The sequence below is a fragment of the Erpetoichthys calabaricus genome, chromosome 5, assembly GCF_900747795.2.
Source record: "Erpetoichthys calabaricus chromosome 5, fErpCal1.3, whole genome shotgun sequence".
In the NCBI taxonomy this organism is placed as follows: domain Eukaryota; kingdom Metazoa; phylum Chordata; class Cladistia; order Polypteriformes; family Polypteridae; genus Erpetoichthys; species Erpetoichthys calabaricus.
The window spans coordinates 6,666,806-6,680,840 of NC_041398.2; the positions used below are offsets into that span (position 1 = coordinate 6,666,806).

The 14,035-nt window shown below is 40.0% G+C and overlaps 5 protein-coding genes across 32 annotated transcripts in view; 3 read left to right on the plus strand and 2 right to left on the minus strand.

Moving 5' to 3' along the window:
* LOC114641503 (tripartite motif-containing protein 16-like) overlaps nt 1-14,035 on the minus strand; it is a 1,283,323-nt gene that overhangs the window by 999,081 nt on the left and 270,207 nt on the right. The window lies entirely within an intron of this gene.
* The window catches only part of LOC114652539 (tripartite motif-containing protein 16-like), an 837,738-nt gene that overhangs the window by 673,218 nt on the left and 150,485 nt on the right, over nt 1-14,035 (minus strand). The window lies entirely within an intron of this gene.
* Nucleotides 1-14,035, plus strand: part of LOC114652414 (tripartite motif-containing protein 16-like) — a 1,097,043-nt gene that overhangs the window by 415,641 nt on the left and 667,367 nt on the right. The window lies entirely within an intron of this gene.
* The window catches only part of LOC114643026 (tripartite motif-containing protein 16-like), a 1,170,030-nt gene that overhangs the window by 215,766 nt on the left and 940,229 nt on the right, over nt 1-14,035 (plus strand). The window lies entirely within an intron of this gene.
* The window catches only part of LOC127527845 (zinc finger protein 184-like), a 579,825-nt gene that overhangs the window by 153,530 nt on the left and 412,260 nt on the right, over nt 1-14,035 (plus strand). The window contains exons 2-3 of one of the 2 annotated variants that reach the window (XR_007934997.1): nt 8,817-9,359; nt 11,642-12,509. Coding sequence is in view for 1 of the 2 variants with exons in the window: in XM_051927985.1 (XP_051783945.1) it covers nt 8,975-9,359; nt 11,642-12,087 (831 nt within the window). In the remaining variant the exon portion in view is untranslated. Of the gene's footprint in view, nt 1-8,816; nt 9,360-11,641; nt 12,660-14,035 lie in introns of those variants that run through there. The other variant, XM_051927985.1, reaches the window with a different exon arrangement.

The window sequence follows — 14,035 nt, forward strand, 5'->3', positions numbered from 1 at the left end:
AGAGCAAAATAAGGGCGACACGATCACACAGTCACATGACCTTCAGAGCTGACAGCCGAGCTGATTCTTCTGTAGCCAAACTGCCCCCCCTAGTGGCCACTCTCAATATTAAATGAATGGCAAGGCTGAGGGGAGGAAAGATTTGGGTTTGATCAAATGGATATTTAGTGTAAATTTCTTAATATTGTCATTAGCTTTAAGGACAGTGCAGCTTTGTTAGGTTATGGAAGATTATATGTGGGAAAAGAACATTTATTTTAGTTAATCTTTTAATAATCATTATGTATTTACAAAATAGAAATATAATAATTCTTTACATTTTGTATAATAAACTCCCAATGGTGTTTGGTGAATAAACAATAAGGATGACTGACATTTGTCAAATCTGCTCATCTGTTACCTTCTGACTTGTCGACACCTCTGGTCACATCTCCTGTGTTGTCTGATCTGAAGATATAACACTCCGTATTGATGATCCATTTCTTAATAGCAATGGGAAAGTCAGAATATGACAATGGGGTGAGTAACAAATAAGATGTTGATTTGGATTGAATATTTGATTTGTAAGTCTAGCAGTGAAATCGATCATTTAGACCTGAGCAGTGCTCTCCATTCCACATCTGAGTGTCTGCGCTCTGTCATGTGTCCCGTGTGCCCCTGTGTGTCCGCTGTGCCCTCGTATGCCCACTCCAGCCTGACCCCCCCCACACTACTGAAATGTTCAGTTACTAATAAAGATGGACATTAAATGGGGAATTTGACACTCATGGACACCACAAGAAGGTGAAGTGCATTGAGGATTGAAGTCAGCTGTGATGTTTCATTTTGGGTTTCGTTTCTGCCTTTCTGCTTTTTCTTTTATCTTTTTGCTATTTTTATGAATTGTTTTAGAAATGGTATTGATTTTATTGTTGCATGTAAGGTGTGTTGATGTATATTTTGTTTTATTAATCTGATGTTTATGTATTTCTTTAATTTTGTTTGCCCTCTTTTTTTTTGTGTGTGTGTTTCATGTTGAGCCCCCAGGGGTATTTAAGAAGAAGCTGCAGATGACAGAGCCGCTCCAACACTGGGCTCTGTCCTGTCTGGTGGGCTCTGCTTTACGTTTTGATGTTTGGTGGTCCTTTAGGTCTCCTGCTCTGGTTTAGGTTTGTTGGATTTTGGTCGCTTGAGGTTTTTGTTTTATTACGCCTGCCTTTTTATTTTTTTTTTGTAAGTTTATTTTAATCCTTTCTTTAATTTTTATCATTTAAATGTTCAGTAAGCTCTGTTTGTGATATTTTTCTTTTTTCTTTACATTTACATTTACTCACTTAAGAGACGCTTTCATCCAAAAGACATTAAAATTGAATTCTTTCTTCATCACAGCGTTGCTGATGTTTTCTTGCTCGAGATCTTTAATTGCTTCACGTTGCTCTCTTTCAGCTCCAATGACGTTTGTCCCATTATCTGAGCGTGTCATTCTAACTTGTCCTCTTCTGCACGTGAATCGTTGTGTGGCGTTGATATAAGAATCAGAGTCTAAGCTGAGTGCCATCTCTGTGTGCGCAGCTCTGATTGTCAGACATGTGAAGATTACTCCGCACCTCCTGACCTGACTTCGTCATCTTTTATCTTGTGAAGGACCAAAATAATCAACTCTGACATTGGAGAAAGGCGGCTGGTCAGGAAACAAACGATCTTCAGCAAATCTGCCATTTTAGTTCTCCTGCTTTCTCGTTGTATCTTCTCATGTTGGACACTTTGAAATGATATTTCTGTTAGTTGACTTTACTTGAGGTGTCCAGTATTCCTGGTGTAGCTGTGCCAGTATATAGTTGTGCCCACAATGGCTGATTTCTTTATGAATGTGCTGCAATATAAGGAGGGCAATATGTGAATATTTGTGTAGAATTGCAGGATGTTCAGCTTCATCTGCAGCTTTGCTGAGTCTTCCTCCAGCTCTCACTACTCCATCTTGTATGACTCGCTCCAGTTTGAAGATCTGACTGTTCTTTATCTCACAAGCCCTTTTCTTTAAAGCCTTTAATTCTTCTGGAAGTTCTTGCCATTGACTGAGGTGGACAAGTTCTGTTTCAGCTTTAGCTAAGTCTTCTGGTGACATCGGGTTTGGTGTTACTGTCAGTTTGCTCCTCTTCATGTGCCCGACGGCGAGTGTTTCTTGTTCTTCTGAGTTACCTTTAGATTGGCTGACTTCTACTTGAAATGTTTATCTTTCATTTTAAGTCTTTAAACTTGAGGAGCCAAGCCACTGATTTCTTCAAGCATCGCCATTTTGAAAACTAACTGATGAGTTTATTGAGGGGCTCAGTCACCTCCTCTATTCATGTCATGTTGACTGCACAGATTTTAACTTCTTTATCTTCTTCAGAAAGTGAATCGCTCAGTTGATGAGGTCTAAACCAGGACCACTCAAGGACACTCTTGTCCTGAAGCCACTCCATCATTGTCTTGGCTCTTTGCTTCAGGTCATTGAACTGTCAGCCCACTCTGCAGCAGGTCTTCTTCAAGGACCTCTCTGTGGTTGGCTGCAGTTCTCCTTCCCTTCATTCTGTCCTGTCTCCCTGTCCCCCTGGCATGATGCTGCCACCTCCACTCTTCATCTTAATAATCGTTTAGGCAGGTGATGAGCAGTGCTTGCTATTGGTCAGTGAGTCTCATCAGACCAGAGGGTCTCTTCATGTCCTAAAAGTCCTTTAAACTGTCAAGAGTGCCTTCCATTAAACACTCAACCATGAACACCTGACTGATGGAGTCCTACTGAGATGGTCATCCTTCTGACAGAGTCTCCTATCTCAGCAGAGGACTTCTGAAGCTCTCTTAGAGTGACCATTGGGTTCTCAGTCACCTCCCTGATCCAGGACCCTTCCTGTCCAGTAACTCAGTTTGGCTGGACGGCCAACTCTAAGAAGAGTCCTGGTGGTTATAAACGTCTTCTGTATCTCAATTTCTGAAGCCACTGTGATCCTGAGGACACTCATAAGTGTTAGAAATGGTTTAATCTCCTCTCCCTGATCTCCATCTTACCAGAATGTGATCTTGGTGGAGGTCTACAGAGAATTCTTTGGACTTCATGGCTTACGTTTTCTCCTGACTTGCAGTGTGAATTGTAGAAACTTCATGACACAGAAACATAACTGACTTTCTAAACAATGGCCACTCAGTTCAGTTTGAGTAACACAAGAAGGGGTCTGAATACGTCTAGGAAGGAGAGAGTTCTGTTCGTGATTCTGAATAAATTTATTAACCTTTCTATTAACACATCTTCACTTTATCATGATGAGTTATTAAATGTTGATTCAGTGGGCAAAAATGGGAAATTATCCATGAAAAATTAAATCCACAACACATCAAAGTGTTAAGAAAGAGTTTGAAAACTTTGTCAATCCACTGTTTTTTGAGATATGACACTTAAATTGAGAGGCGGCATGGTGGCACAGCACAGCACTGCTGCATTCCAAGAGTCCTCACCTCCACCCTGATTATTACAGACCTTCACATTGTGGCAATCGCTCCTTGTTTGTGTGTTAAAAATCAGCCGCTGGTTACGTCTACAGACTCCTGTTCTTCTGCTCCACTCTTCATCAGGTTAGTTCAGTTCAAATTTGGACAATTCAAACCCGTCAGGACTATAATATCTCCTTCTAAGTTTGCCTTTTTAAATTTAACTATTTAACTTATCAGCATTGTCTTTAACACCATCCTAATATGAGACCTCAATCCCTGACGAGATCAACTTAGATCCACACATCCATACTGAGACACCACTCTTCACTATATTCATTTTTCTTGCCTTTTCTGACTGATGTGTATGACTCTGTGCTACACCTGCCTGACTCTGCTCTGATTTATTTGTAAATTTACATTTATTGATTTGGCTGATGTCTTTATCTGACATTTGTGATACAATTAGTGAAGGTAAAGTGACCACCTCAGGGTCACACAGTGGTGTCAGTAATGGGATTTGAACCAACAACATCTGGGTTTAAAGGCCAAAGCCTTCACCACCACAACACACAGTTTATCTATCTATCTATCTATCTATCTATCTATCTATCTATCTATCTATCTATCTATCTATCTATCTATCTATCTATCTATCTATCTATCTATCTATCTATCTATCTATCTATCTATCTATCTACAGTTAGTTCCATAAATATTTGGACAGAGACAACTTTTTTCTCATTTTGGTTCTGTACATTACCACAATGAATTTTAAATGAAACAACTCAGATGCAGTTGAAGTGCAGACTTTCAGCTTTAATTCAGTGCGGTGAACAAAATGATTGCATAAAAATATGAGGCAACTAAAGCATTTTTTAACACATCCCCTTCATTTCAAGGGCTCAAAAGTAATTGGACAAATTAAATAACTGGAAATCAAATGTTCATTTCTAATACTTGGTTGAAAACCCTTTGCTGGCAATGACAGCCTGAAGTCTTGAACTCCTGGACATCACCAGATGTTGGGTTTCCTCCTTTTTAATGCTCTGCCAGGCCTTTACTGCAGTGGCTTTCAGTTGCTGTTTGTTTGTGGACCTTTCTGTCTGAAGTTTAGTCTTCAACAAGTGAAATGCCTGCTCAAATGGGTTAAGATCAGGTGACTGACTTGGCCATTCAAGGATTTTCCACTTTTTTGCTTTAATAAACTCCTGGGTTGCTTTGGCTGTATGTTTTGGGTCATTGTCCATCTGTATCATGAGCTGGATTTGAGCAGACAGTATGTCTCTGAACACCTCAGAATTCATTCAGCTGCTTCTGTCCTGTGTCACATCATCAATAAACACGAGTGTCCCAGTGCCACTGGCAGCCATGCACACCCAAGCCATCACACTGCCTCCCTCCACCGTGTTTTACAGATGATGTGCTCTGCTTTGGATAATGAGCTGTTCCACGCCTTTTCCATCCTTTTTTCTTGCCATCATTCTGGTAGAGGTTGATCTTGGTTTCATCTGTCCAAAGAATGTTTTTCCAGAACTGTGCTGGCTTTTTTAGATGTTCTTTAGCAAAGTCCAATCTAGCCTTTCTATTCTTGAGGCTTATGAGTGGCTTGCACCTTGCAGAGCACCCTCTGTATTTACTTTCATGCAGTCTTCTCTTTATGGTAGACTTGGATATCGATACGCCCGCCTACCCCCTGGAGAGTGTTGTTCACTTAGTTGGCTGTTGTGAAGGGGTTTCTCTTCACCATGGAAATGATTCTGAGATCATCCACCACTGTTGTCTTCCATGGACGTCCAGGTCTTTTTGCGTTGCTGACTTCACCAGTACTTGCTTTCTTTCTCAGGATGTACCAAATTGTAGATTTTGCCACTCATAATATTGTAGCAATTTCTTGGATGGGTTTTTTCTGTTTTCACAGCTTAAGGATGGCTTCTTTCACCTGCATGGAGAGCTCCTTTGACTGCATGTTGTCTGTTCACAGCAAAATCTTCCACATGCAAGCACCACACCTCAAATCAACTCCAGGCATTTTATCTGCTTAATTGATAAGGACATAACGATGGACTTGTCCACACCTGCCCATGAAATAGCCTTTGAGTCAATTGTCCAATTACTTTTGAGCCCCTGAAATGAAGGGATTTTGTTCAAAAAATACTTTAGTTGTCTCACATTTTTATGCAATCGTTTTGTTCACCCCACTGAATTAAAGCTGAAAGTCTGCACTTCAACTGCATTGGAGTTATTTCATTTAAAATTCATTGTGGTCATGTACAGAACCAAAATTAGAAAAAAGTTTTTTCTTTCCAAATATTTATGGACCTAACTGTATGTGTGTGTGTGTGTATGTATGTTTGTCCGCCATATAAATCTGCACCGGGCATCCGATCGCCACCAAACTGGGGATGGGGCTCCATTGTGACCAGGAGGAGGTCATCGGTTATGTTTGGTTGAGAAAAATGTTCATGGTGAAGCGCAGGGCACCTTTTCACTGACACAACGTTCGGCACACATCCCCGTACTTATCATCAACAAGATGGCCGCACATTGCAACAGACGTTCACATCGGCGCCATCTAGCAGCAGGTTTGATCCCTGTTTGTCACACTTTACCCATGTTTCTTTAAATTGCCAAAAGATGGTGCAAGTGTCCAAGTATGAGAAGGCCAACTGCTTTGATAGGGTGAAGGGGAACTGCCGTATGGATGTAAAACGTGAACGACCCAATGCACATGACCAGCTGACACACCCGTGTTTCTGCGGGTCACACTTCCACTCACACTGATAGTGCTGTATTTCATTTGCAAAACTCCTGTATATCACACCACGTTTGAACAGACACTCACCTTAAAAAGACAGCATCCTTCCCCCACCATTTTCCCCACACGCACCAGTGGTTGTATGTCATTTCTCTCTGTAGTTACCATCGCCAACATCCATTAGATGGCAGCATTGTTCAAAACCAGTGCTCCTTACAAACAGAGCACTCTTCCCCACCATTTTTCCCAATATGGTTTCAGTGCTACTCTTTCTCACTGGCTTTCCGGATTTGTGGTGCTATTTGCTCGCTTTCTGGCTCACAGTACAATTTCAGTGTTGCTCTTTCTGACTGACTGGTGCTATTTGTTAGCTTTCTGACATATTGTATACAAGGTCAATTTATCTCACTGTGGTGCTTATTCCGTATGTAATACCATGTAACACATTATAAATGTCCTGCTTTTCGCTAATTTACCCATGACACCGAAAAAAACACGTAGAATTGGAAGGTTCACTTCAGATGCCAGAAAAAAGTCTATTTCAAAAGCATCTGAAACGCCACAGCAGACAGAATCCAGAGTGTGGGAACTTACAATAAAATGTGAATCAGAAAACTGTTCTATTTCTATGTTCTGTTTCTTTCATTTGGGAAATTCACCGGTTATACTTTTCGGAAGCAATGCCGAGTACTGCTAGTGTTTAATAAAGAAAAGACACATCTTCGTAATATTTTTTCAAGTGGTACGTCCGACTCCGCAAACAAGGCCACTAAATCCTCCACAAACTGACATCTTGCATTTGATGATTTTGTTATCTCCTCTTTTGTTACCTGAAGGTGAACACCTATTGATCTTGATTTCTCCTTGTTCTTGAGATGGGTTTTAGTTTTGACGCAGTCATTGTATGTATCTTCTCGTGTCCAGTCTATGGTTTGCTGGCAAAACTTGCAGAAAAGTCATCTTTCAGATTCGTAAAAGTCTCTGGGATATTGTTGTGCCCTCAATTTTGCAGTTAGGCTCGTGTTTCTTAGTTTTTTGGACATAGTTGGCTGTGTTAATTCCGTCATTCCATCTTCATCCAGCTAGTAACAAACTGTGGTATCCACTTGTGAAACTTGTCTGTCTTCAGCGTGATCTCCTTTTCTTTATTGTACCAGTGAAGTGCTGTGACTGTGAGACCACACAGACATTTCTGAGCCTCCAGTTTTCCTTCACTTTTAGCCTCAGTAGGAGGATGAATACAAGTTTATAGTGTGACCTCATCATCACAGATTTTAACAAGACTTAGCCTGCTGATTTGGTCATCTGAGTGACCCATGGAACTGAAATTGCACGTGTCTTGGATCAACAATAATAAGGAGATTTAAGATCACAAAATTTGAAAACTGTGCAGGATTATGACCTTGACTGGCTATTTCTACCTAAAGTTGCACAGTAATGATTCTCATATCATTTTAAATCTCTTTTCTAGCTCTCTAGTTTGTGTAAATCCTATGCAATCACCAAAATTAAAAAATGGCCAGGTTATGAGTGATTATAATGTTAACATTTGAATAGTTTAAAAACCCTATTTTAAAATTGGCCAATAGTTTACTAAAGCTACCTTATAATGTCATAAACATCTCCAGAAAATTTGGTTTTGTTAAAATCTTTGATGATGAGGTCCAAAAGTGTGATGATTTGACGTGGAATTACCCATCAGGAGTATCTCTGCTCCAAATCGATGATCTAATCCACCACAGAAACTACACTCGCCCTTTTAATTCTGTAAAATCTGAATATCCTCATAGATACGATCCTTTTTCTCCTTTAAACACGACATCAGGCCTTTCTATCAGAATAGTCACACCTTCATCTTTGTTCAGGTCTTCTGCTCAAATTGACATCTCAATGCTGTCCTTGTAAGCGACAGTCCAACCCCAAGTGCGTTTTTTTATTTCTAAGCTCAGTAAACCGTGTCCATATTAAATCTTCATTTTTCCAGCTCTCGCCTTTCTCTTGTCAAATGCAGGCAGGATTCTCTAATTATCAGCCATCTTCTACTCTGAATGTTAAACTTAAATAACAACACAACACCTTTGATGATAGCCACACACTTGTTATTCTTCTCTCCCATAAAACACACCCGTCATGAGTAACCTCCTACAAACCCACTCTCCTCAAACCCTGAATGTCCTTCTCCCAGTCGGGATGCAGTCCAGTAATCGTACAAATAGGAGCACATATATAAGATATAGAATATAACAACTTAACAGAATGAAGCTCCCGATGCGCAGTTCAAGTCCAGCAAGGATATCCAACAAAGCCCTAAATATGACGGCTTTAATAGACCTGCCATTGCTGTGTCCAAATATGATGGGGCCGTGTAGATAAAGTATTGTCATATCTTCATGGTGGCACTGAAATGTGTGGAAATCCCCTTTAATGAAGATCTGCAAGGCACTTTGATCACATCTGAATTGTTTGATTTGTAATTTTAAACAGTAAGGCTGTGGAGGAAATCAAGGAAAATGTGTCTTTGAACCAAACCTCATGGAGGGCACTGTGACCCTGAAGTGTGCTCATTATTTTTACTGACTTTATTAAGTTAATTCTGCCACTTTTATTTTCACAGGACTTTCCCATTTCACGTGGCCATACACTGAGGTGTCTAATGGCCTCCAGCTCAGGCCTGTCCATGTGAGAAGTGAATCTGAGAAGAGAAGGGCAGACACTTAAAGAGAGAGAAGTGTTTCCCACAGAGCATGGCATCTGCCAAAGAAAATTGTGTGGATGAAAGAACAGTGGACATTAAAGAAGAGGACTATGAGTGGCTCACACCAGAGGATGTGTGTGAAGCTGGAGGATCACGAAGAAAGAATTTCAGTTTTTAAAGAGGAGGAGGAGTGCAAGGGGGTGACTGCTGCCATCAAAGCTGAGGATTTAAATGATTTCTCCATTGGTCTTGAACTTCAAAAGCATGAAACTGAGGATATTTTTAAGCAAGATGCTTGTGAAGAAACTCCATCCAGTTTACAGCCCTGGTCCACTAATACGGGACGACTGGCTATGCAGGAGAATTCTGCCGAGCTGAAATCAGAGTTATCGGAGTCTGAAGAGAAAATCACTGATGGAAATGGAGGAGAAGAAGAAGAGTCACCTGGGAGTGTTGGAATAAGTGAGTAATGTGATTAAATATAAAAGAAAGAGAGCATTTATAAATTATAACGGTGGGTGCTTTGATGTTTCTAGAAGATTGAAATGAGAGTGGAATACACAGTTAATTAAACTTGGATATAGATCACCTGCTCGGGTGCATGATGACAAAGAATAGGTTACCTAATAAATGATAAATTAGAAAAACTTTGGTGAATAAGGAAAAATCTCAAGTGTTCAGCGCATGATTTGAACATCGTGAAGCTTTGACTGAAGCGGGGATGTATGTTAGGCCAACAGTGTATTATGTTCAATGAGAATAGCAAAAGTTATATTTTGTTAAAGACTTGTATATTTCTTAAATTGTGTGGCAGTTAAGGCAGAAATGTCCACAAATAGAAATGAGTAAGTAAGATTAAAATCCTCAGCCCTTTGCGCTAAATAAGAGTGAATTTGCCCAAGCCAGTGCACACCTAATATGTGCCTCATCCTTCTAATGGTAATCTACTGCACTTTCATGTTAACAGTGACATGAGCTACCTGTACGAGCCATGATGACATTCAGGGGGTCTCAGGGTCTTTTTTTCAGCATCTTGTGTTCTGCTGTCAGCCTGAACTTGCCGGGGCAGCATTTCCTGGACAAGTTGGGAGTGGTGTGAAATCTTCACTTGGAAGGGCCCTAGATCATCTCCATCTCCAACAATCACATCGGGTCAGTTTGTAGGCACCACTCCACTTCACCTGCATGTTTATGGGAATGAGGGGAAGAACCAGAATAACCAGAAACACCATTCATAGCCCCTATGTGGAACAATTGCTGGCAGGATTTGACCCCAGGACACCCGAACAATAAAGCAGCTGTGCTCAACACTGTGCCCCCCTAACACAAGCGGATATATTTGTGTGTTTATTTTTAGTCCAGATCAGGTTCTAGAGGATGTAAATATCATTACATACATTACAATTATGAAGATAAAACCCAAATTCAGACACATTATTGAGTAGGGTGGCTCTGATCAGAGTCTTTAGACCTGATATTGATCACCCATTCCATTAGGATCTGCTGATATCAATAATACTTTTTTTTTCTTCATAATAATAAATGTATTTTTATCCATGCATAAACTTCACATTCTCTAATAAAGTGCTACGGTATACAGCATACACAAAGAAAATTTACCCATAATGCAAACATAATGGAACAAAAACAAGCTGATCAAAACAAAAGACATGTCTTAATCATACTCCACATTTCTAATCAAATAAAGTGTTCAATTAGATATTTGTAGCCGTCGACTACGACAAGAAGAACACAAGACAGCCTTGGTGAACGCTTCAGGTTCTTATCTAATCTAAGATAAGAATTTCTTATCTAAGAATATAAGCATCTCTGCATGTTCTGAGGACAGTCTGGTCCTCCTGTCATTCACAACGTGTGCTGCCATAATGAACAGACCCTCATGGTCCCCACTCGTATAAGGAGGGCACAGGTGGGTCAATGACTTCTGTTGATCCTCCAGAAGGAGGCCGAGTGAGAGTAGTTGACTGAGTTAGACTAAGCTTGATGGTCGCCTCAGCCTTTGAACAGCTCGTTCTTCTCACCAGTCCCTTTTGTGTTGACTTCTCAGATGCTGAATTAGGTTTGTATTGTTGAAAGTGTTAGCAGAGAATCCTCCATCACTGACTTCTTTTTTCACAAATATTACAAACTGCAAATTAGTTATCTCTTGTAGGAAGGCAATTAAAGTCTTAGACTGGTGAGGATGTGTTTTTGTATTTTGGTAATGTTGGAAGTTTGTCTTGAATGCTTTTTATCATTCAAGATCAGATGTTTAGATCAGCTAATTTGCTGATCATCGGTCAAGTCATTTGGAGTGAAAATCGGCTTATTTTGATTTGTGATCGATTTATCAGATTAGGCCTGTCTTTCACATGTGAGAGAAAGGTGGAGAAATTGAACAGACAGCATCAAAACATGTAAAGAACAAGCACGGAGTGTCCAGACCATAAATGGCACCTCAATGTGAGGAAGAAATGCCAACCAGCGTGCCACCACTTTACTTGTATTGTTTCATTTATTTTTAAAGGCGGGTAGTGTTTAGGAATTTAGATGTCAAACCCTGAAGTTGCAGGTTTAAATTCAGCTATTGACACCATGTGACCACAAACAAGTCACATGACCTGCCTGTGCTCCAGTTGAAAAACAAGAGAAATGTAACCAATTGTGTCTCAAATGTTGTGAGTCACTTTAGATAAAGGTGTCGGGAGGAAAGAACAATAATTAAAATGTTTGTGTTATTTCAGATTTACAGAAGAATGGCAGCTTCTCTCCACCTTCATTTGGTCAGCCCTCTCTTCAATACAATGAGAAAGGTATAATGAAATCAGCAGGAGGATCACAGAACCTGACAGAAGCCTTTTTGCAGTGCACTTCTCTCCCTGCTACTGGAGTAACACAGACAGAAGCCATCAAAACTGATCGACAGCAAGTGGAGAAAGAAAACCAAATTCATACTGGAAAAAAATGTTTAGAATGTGGCAAACAATTCACACACAAAAGTGATCTAAATAAGCATATGAAGATTCACATTGGAGATAAACCATATTGTTGTCATGAATGTGGTAAGCCGTTTTCAAGGAGAAGCCATCTTCAGAGTCATAGAAGAATCCACACAGGAGAAAAACCTTATTGTTGTCCAGAATGTGGCAAACAATATTCTGACAAACTCAGTTTTCAAAGGCACAAATAAATTGATACTGGAGAGAAGCCATATTGCTGTTCTCAATGAGGAAAAAGGTTTTTCAACAGTAGGTGTTTTCGAGTACACACACAAACTCACACTGAAGATAAAATGCAGTTTGTCTGTTCTGAATGTGGCAAATGTTATGTAATCAAGAAAAGTCTTCATATACACACCAAAATCCACACTGGAGAAAGATATTTTTGCTGTTCTGAATGGGGGAAACGATCCTTAGACTTAAGCATACTTCAGTTCCACATCTGAACTCACACTGGCGAGAAACCTTATTGTTGTCCTGAATGTGTTAAGCAGGTCTCACAAAAAAGCACCCTACAGTGTCACATCAGACTTCACACCGGAGAGAAACCTCACCATTGCTTGGAATGTGGCAAACTATTCTCATGCCTCAATTCTCTGTATAATCATAGGAAGTTATATTGGAGAGAAGCCTTACAGTTGTGCTGAATGTGGAATGTGATTCTCATATAACAGTTCTCTTCACAATCATAACATAATTCATTCTGGTAAGCAACAGCGATGTTCTGACTGTTGCAAGTTTTTCTCAGACAGCAGGACTCTTAAAGATCCGGAGAGAAACCTTATTGCTGTCCAGAGTGTGGCAAATGATTCTCATGTCAAAGCGCACTTAGGTGCCACAGAAAGATCCACACTGGATTGAAGCAGTACACCTGTTCTGAATGTGGTAAAGGGTACTCTTCCAGAAGATGTTTTCTGAGACACACGCAAAGTCATATTGGAATAAAGCCTGTCCCAGAAATGACAAATGATCTTCCCATTGCCTCCTCAATGAAAACAATTCTTTAAAGACTTCCAGTTGAAAGTAGTTCATAGGTATATAAGAACAGTGGAGAAAATACTGAAAGTGTGAAACAGATTCTAGATGTACGGTCACCTCAGTGCCACATGTGAATACACACTGGAATACAACACATATTTCTCAAACAGCAAGAATCTTCTTCAACAACTTATAGGTGCAAGAAAAAAACTCATTGTTGTCGTAAATGTGGTTAATGCTTTTCAAACAGCAGTGGCCTTCATATTTGTCAACGACTGGCTTACTTGTGGAAAGCCTCTTAGCTCTTCTGAATGTTGAAAGTGGTCCTCCTGTATCAGCCGTCATCAGCAACACGTAAGATTTCATGAAGGACTCAGAAACTGTATTGCCAGTACGTCAGCCATACAGGGACTGAAAACAACTGAAAAAGTTCAATGTAATAATAAAAAATGGAGAAGTCAAATCAAATCCACAGTGCAGTGCCAGCTACCACGGGGTGCCACTGAAAACAAGGGGAAAATTTTTGTTTCGGAGGTTTGGAGATGAGGCCTTATCTGAGTAGCAATGAACTTGTACCGTCTCTGGGATGTCATCTGATGGCTGAGTGCAGACAGCCGTTCTTAACCCTGATATTGAAGAAGTCATTTAGTGATGTCAGCTGACAGCCAATGCTGTCCAATCAGATTCTGGGGAGGTACAGTCGAGGAGGACAGGAGACTAAAAAGAGAGCCGTCACATGACAGGTCAATGTAGAGGGGCTTTATAAGTCTTTTTGCTAATTTAGGTTATCATTTATAAATGCTGAGAGTCTTTACAAACCAAACACATTCATCAGCTGTGTGTCAAGGGTGAGTTAAAAAGTGTGAATTTAAGAAGATCTAAACACAAATAAAATGAAACCTTCAGGATTCAAAGAGAAATGTTTAAGACCTGAAGAGGGAGTCACAACAGCATGCTAGGGTTAGCATTGGGGACCACAGTTGTGATGAATATCAATTAATGTACAGAAGGAACATTATTTAAAATAATAATAATAATAATGTTTTGAGAAATGGAACACCATAATAAATGCACAATGAAAATTGAACTGATTTTATTTTCTGACATATAAGAGAAAAAGGGAAGACAAAGCAGAAACACACAGGGATCTCTGCTGACCCA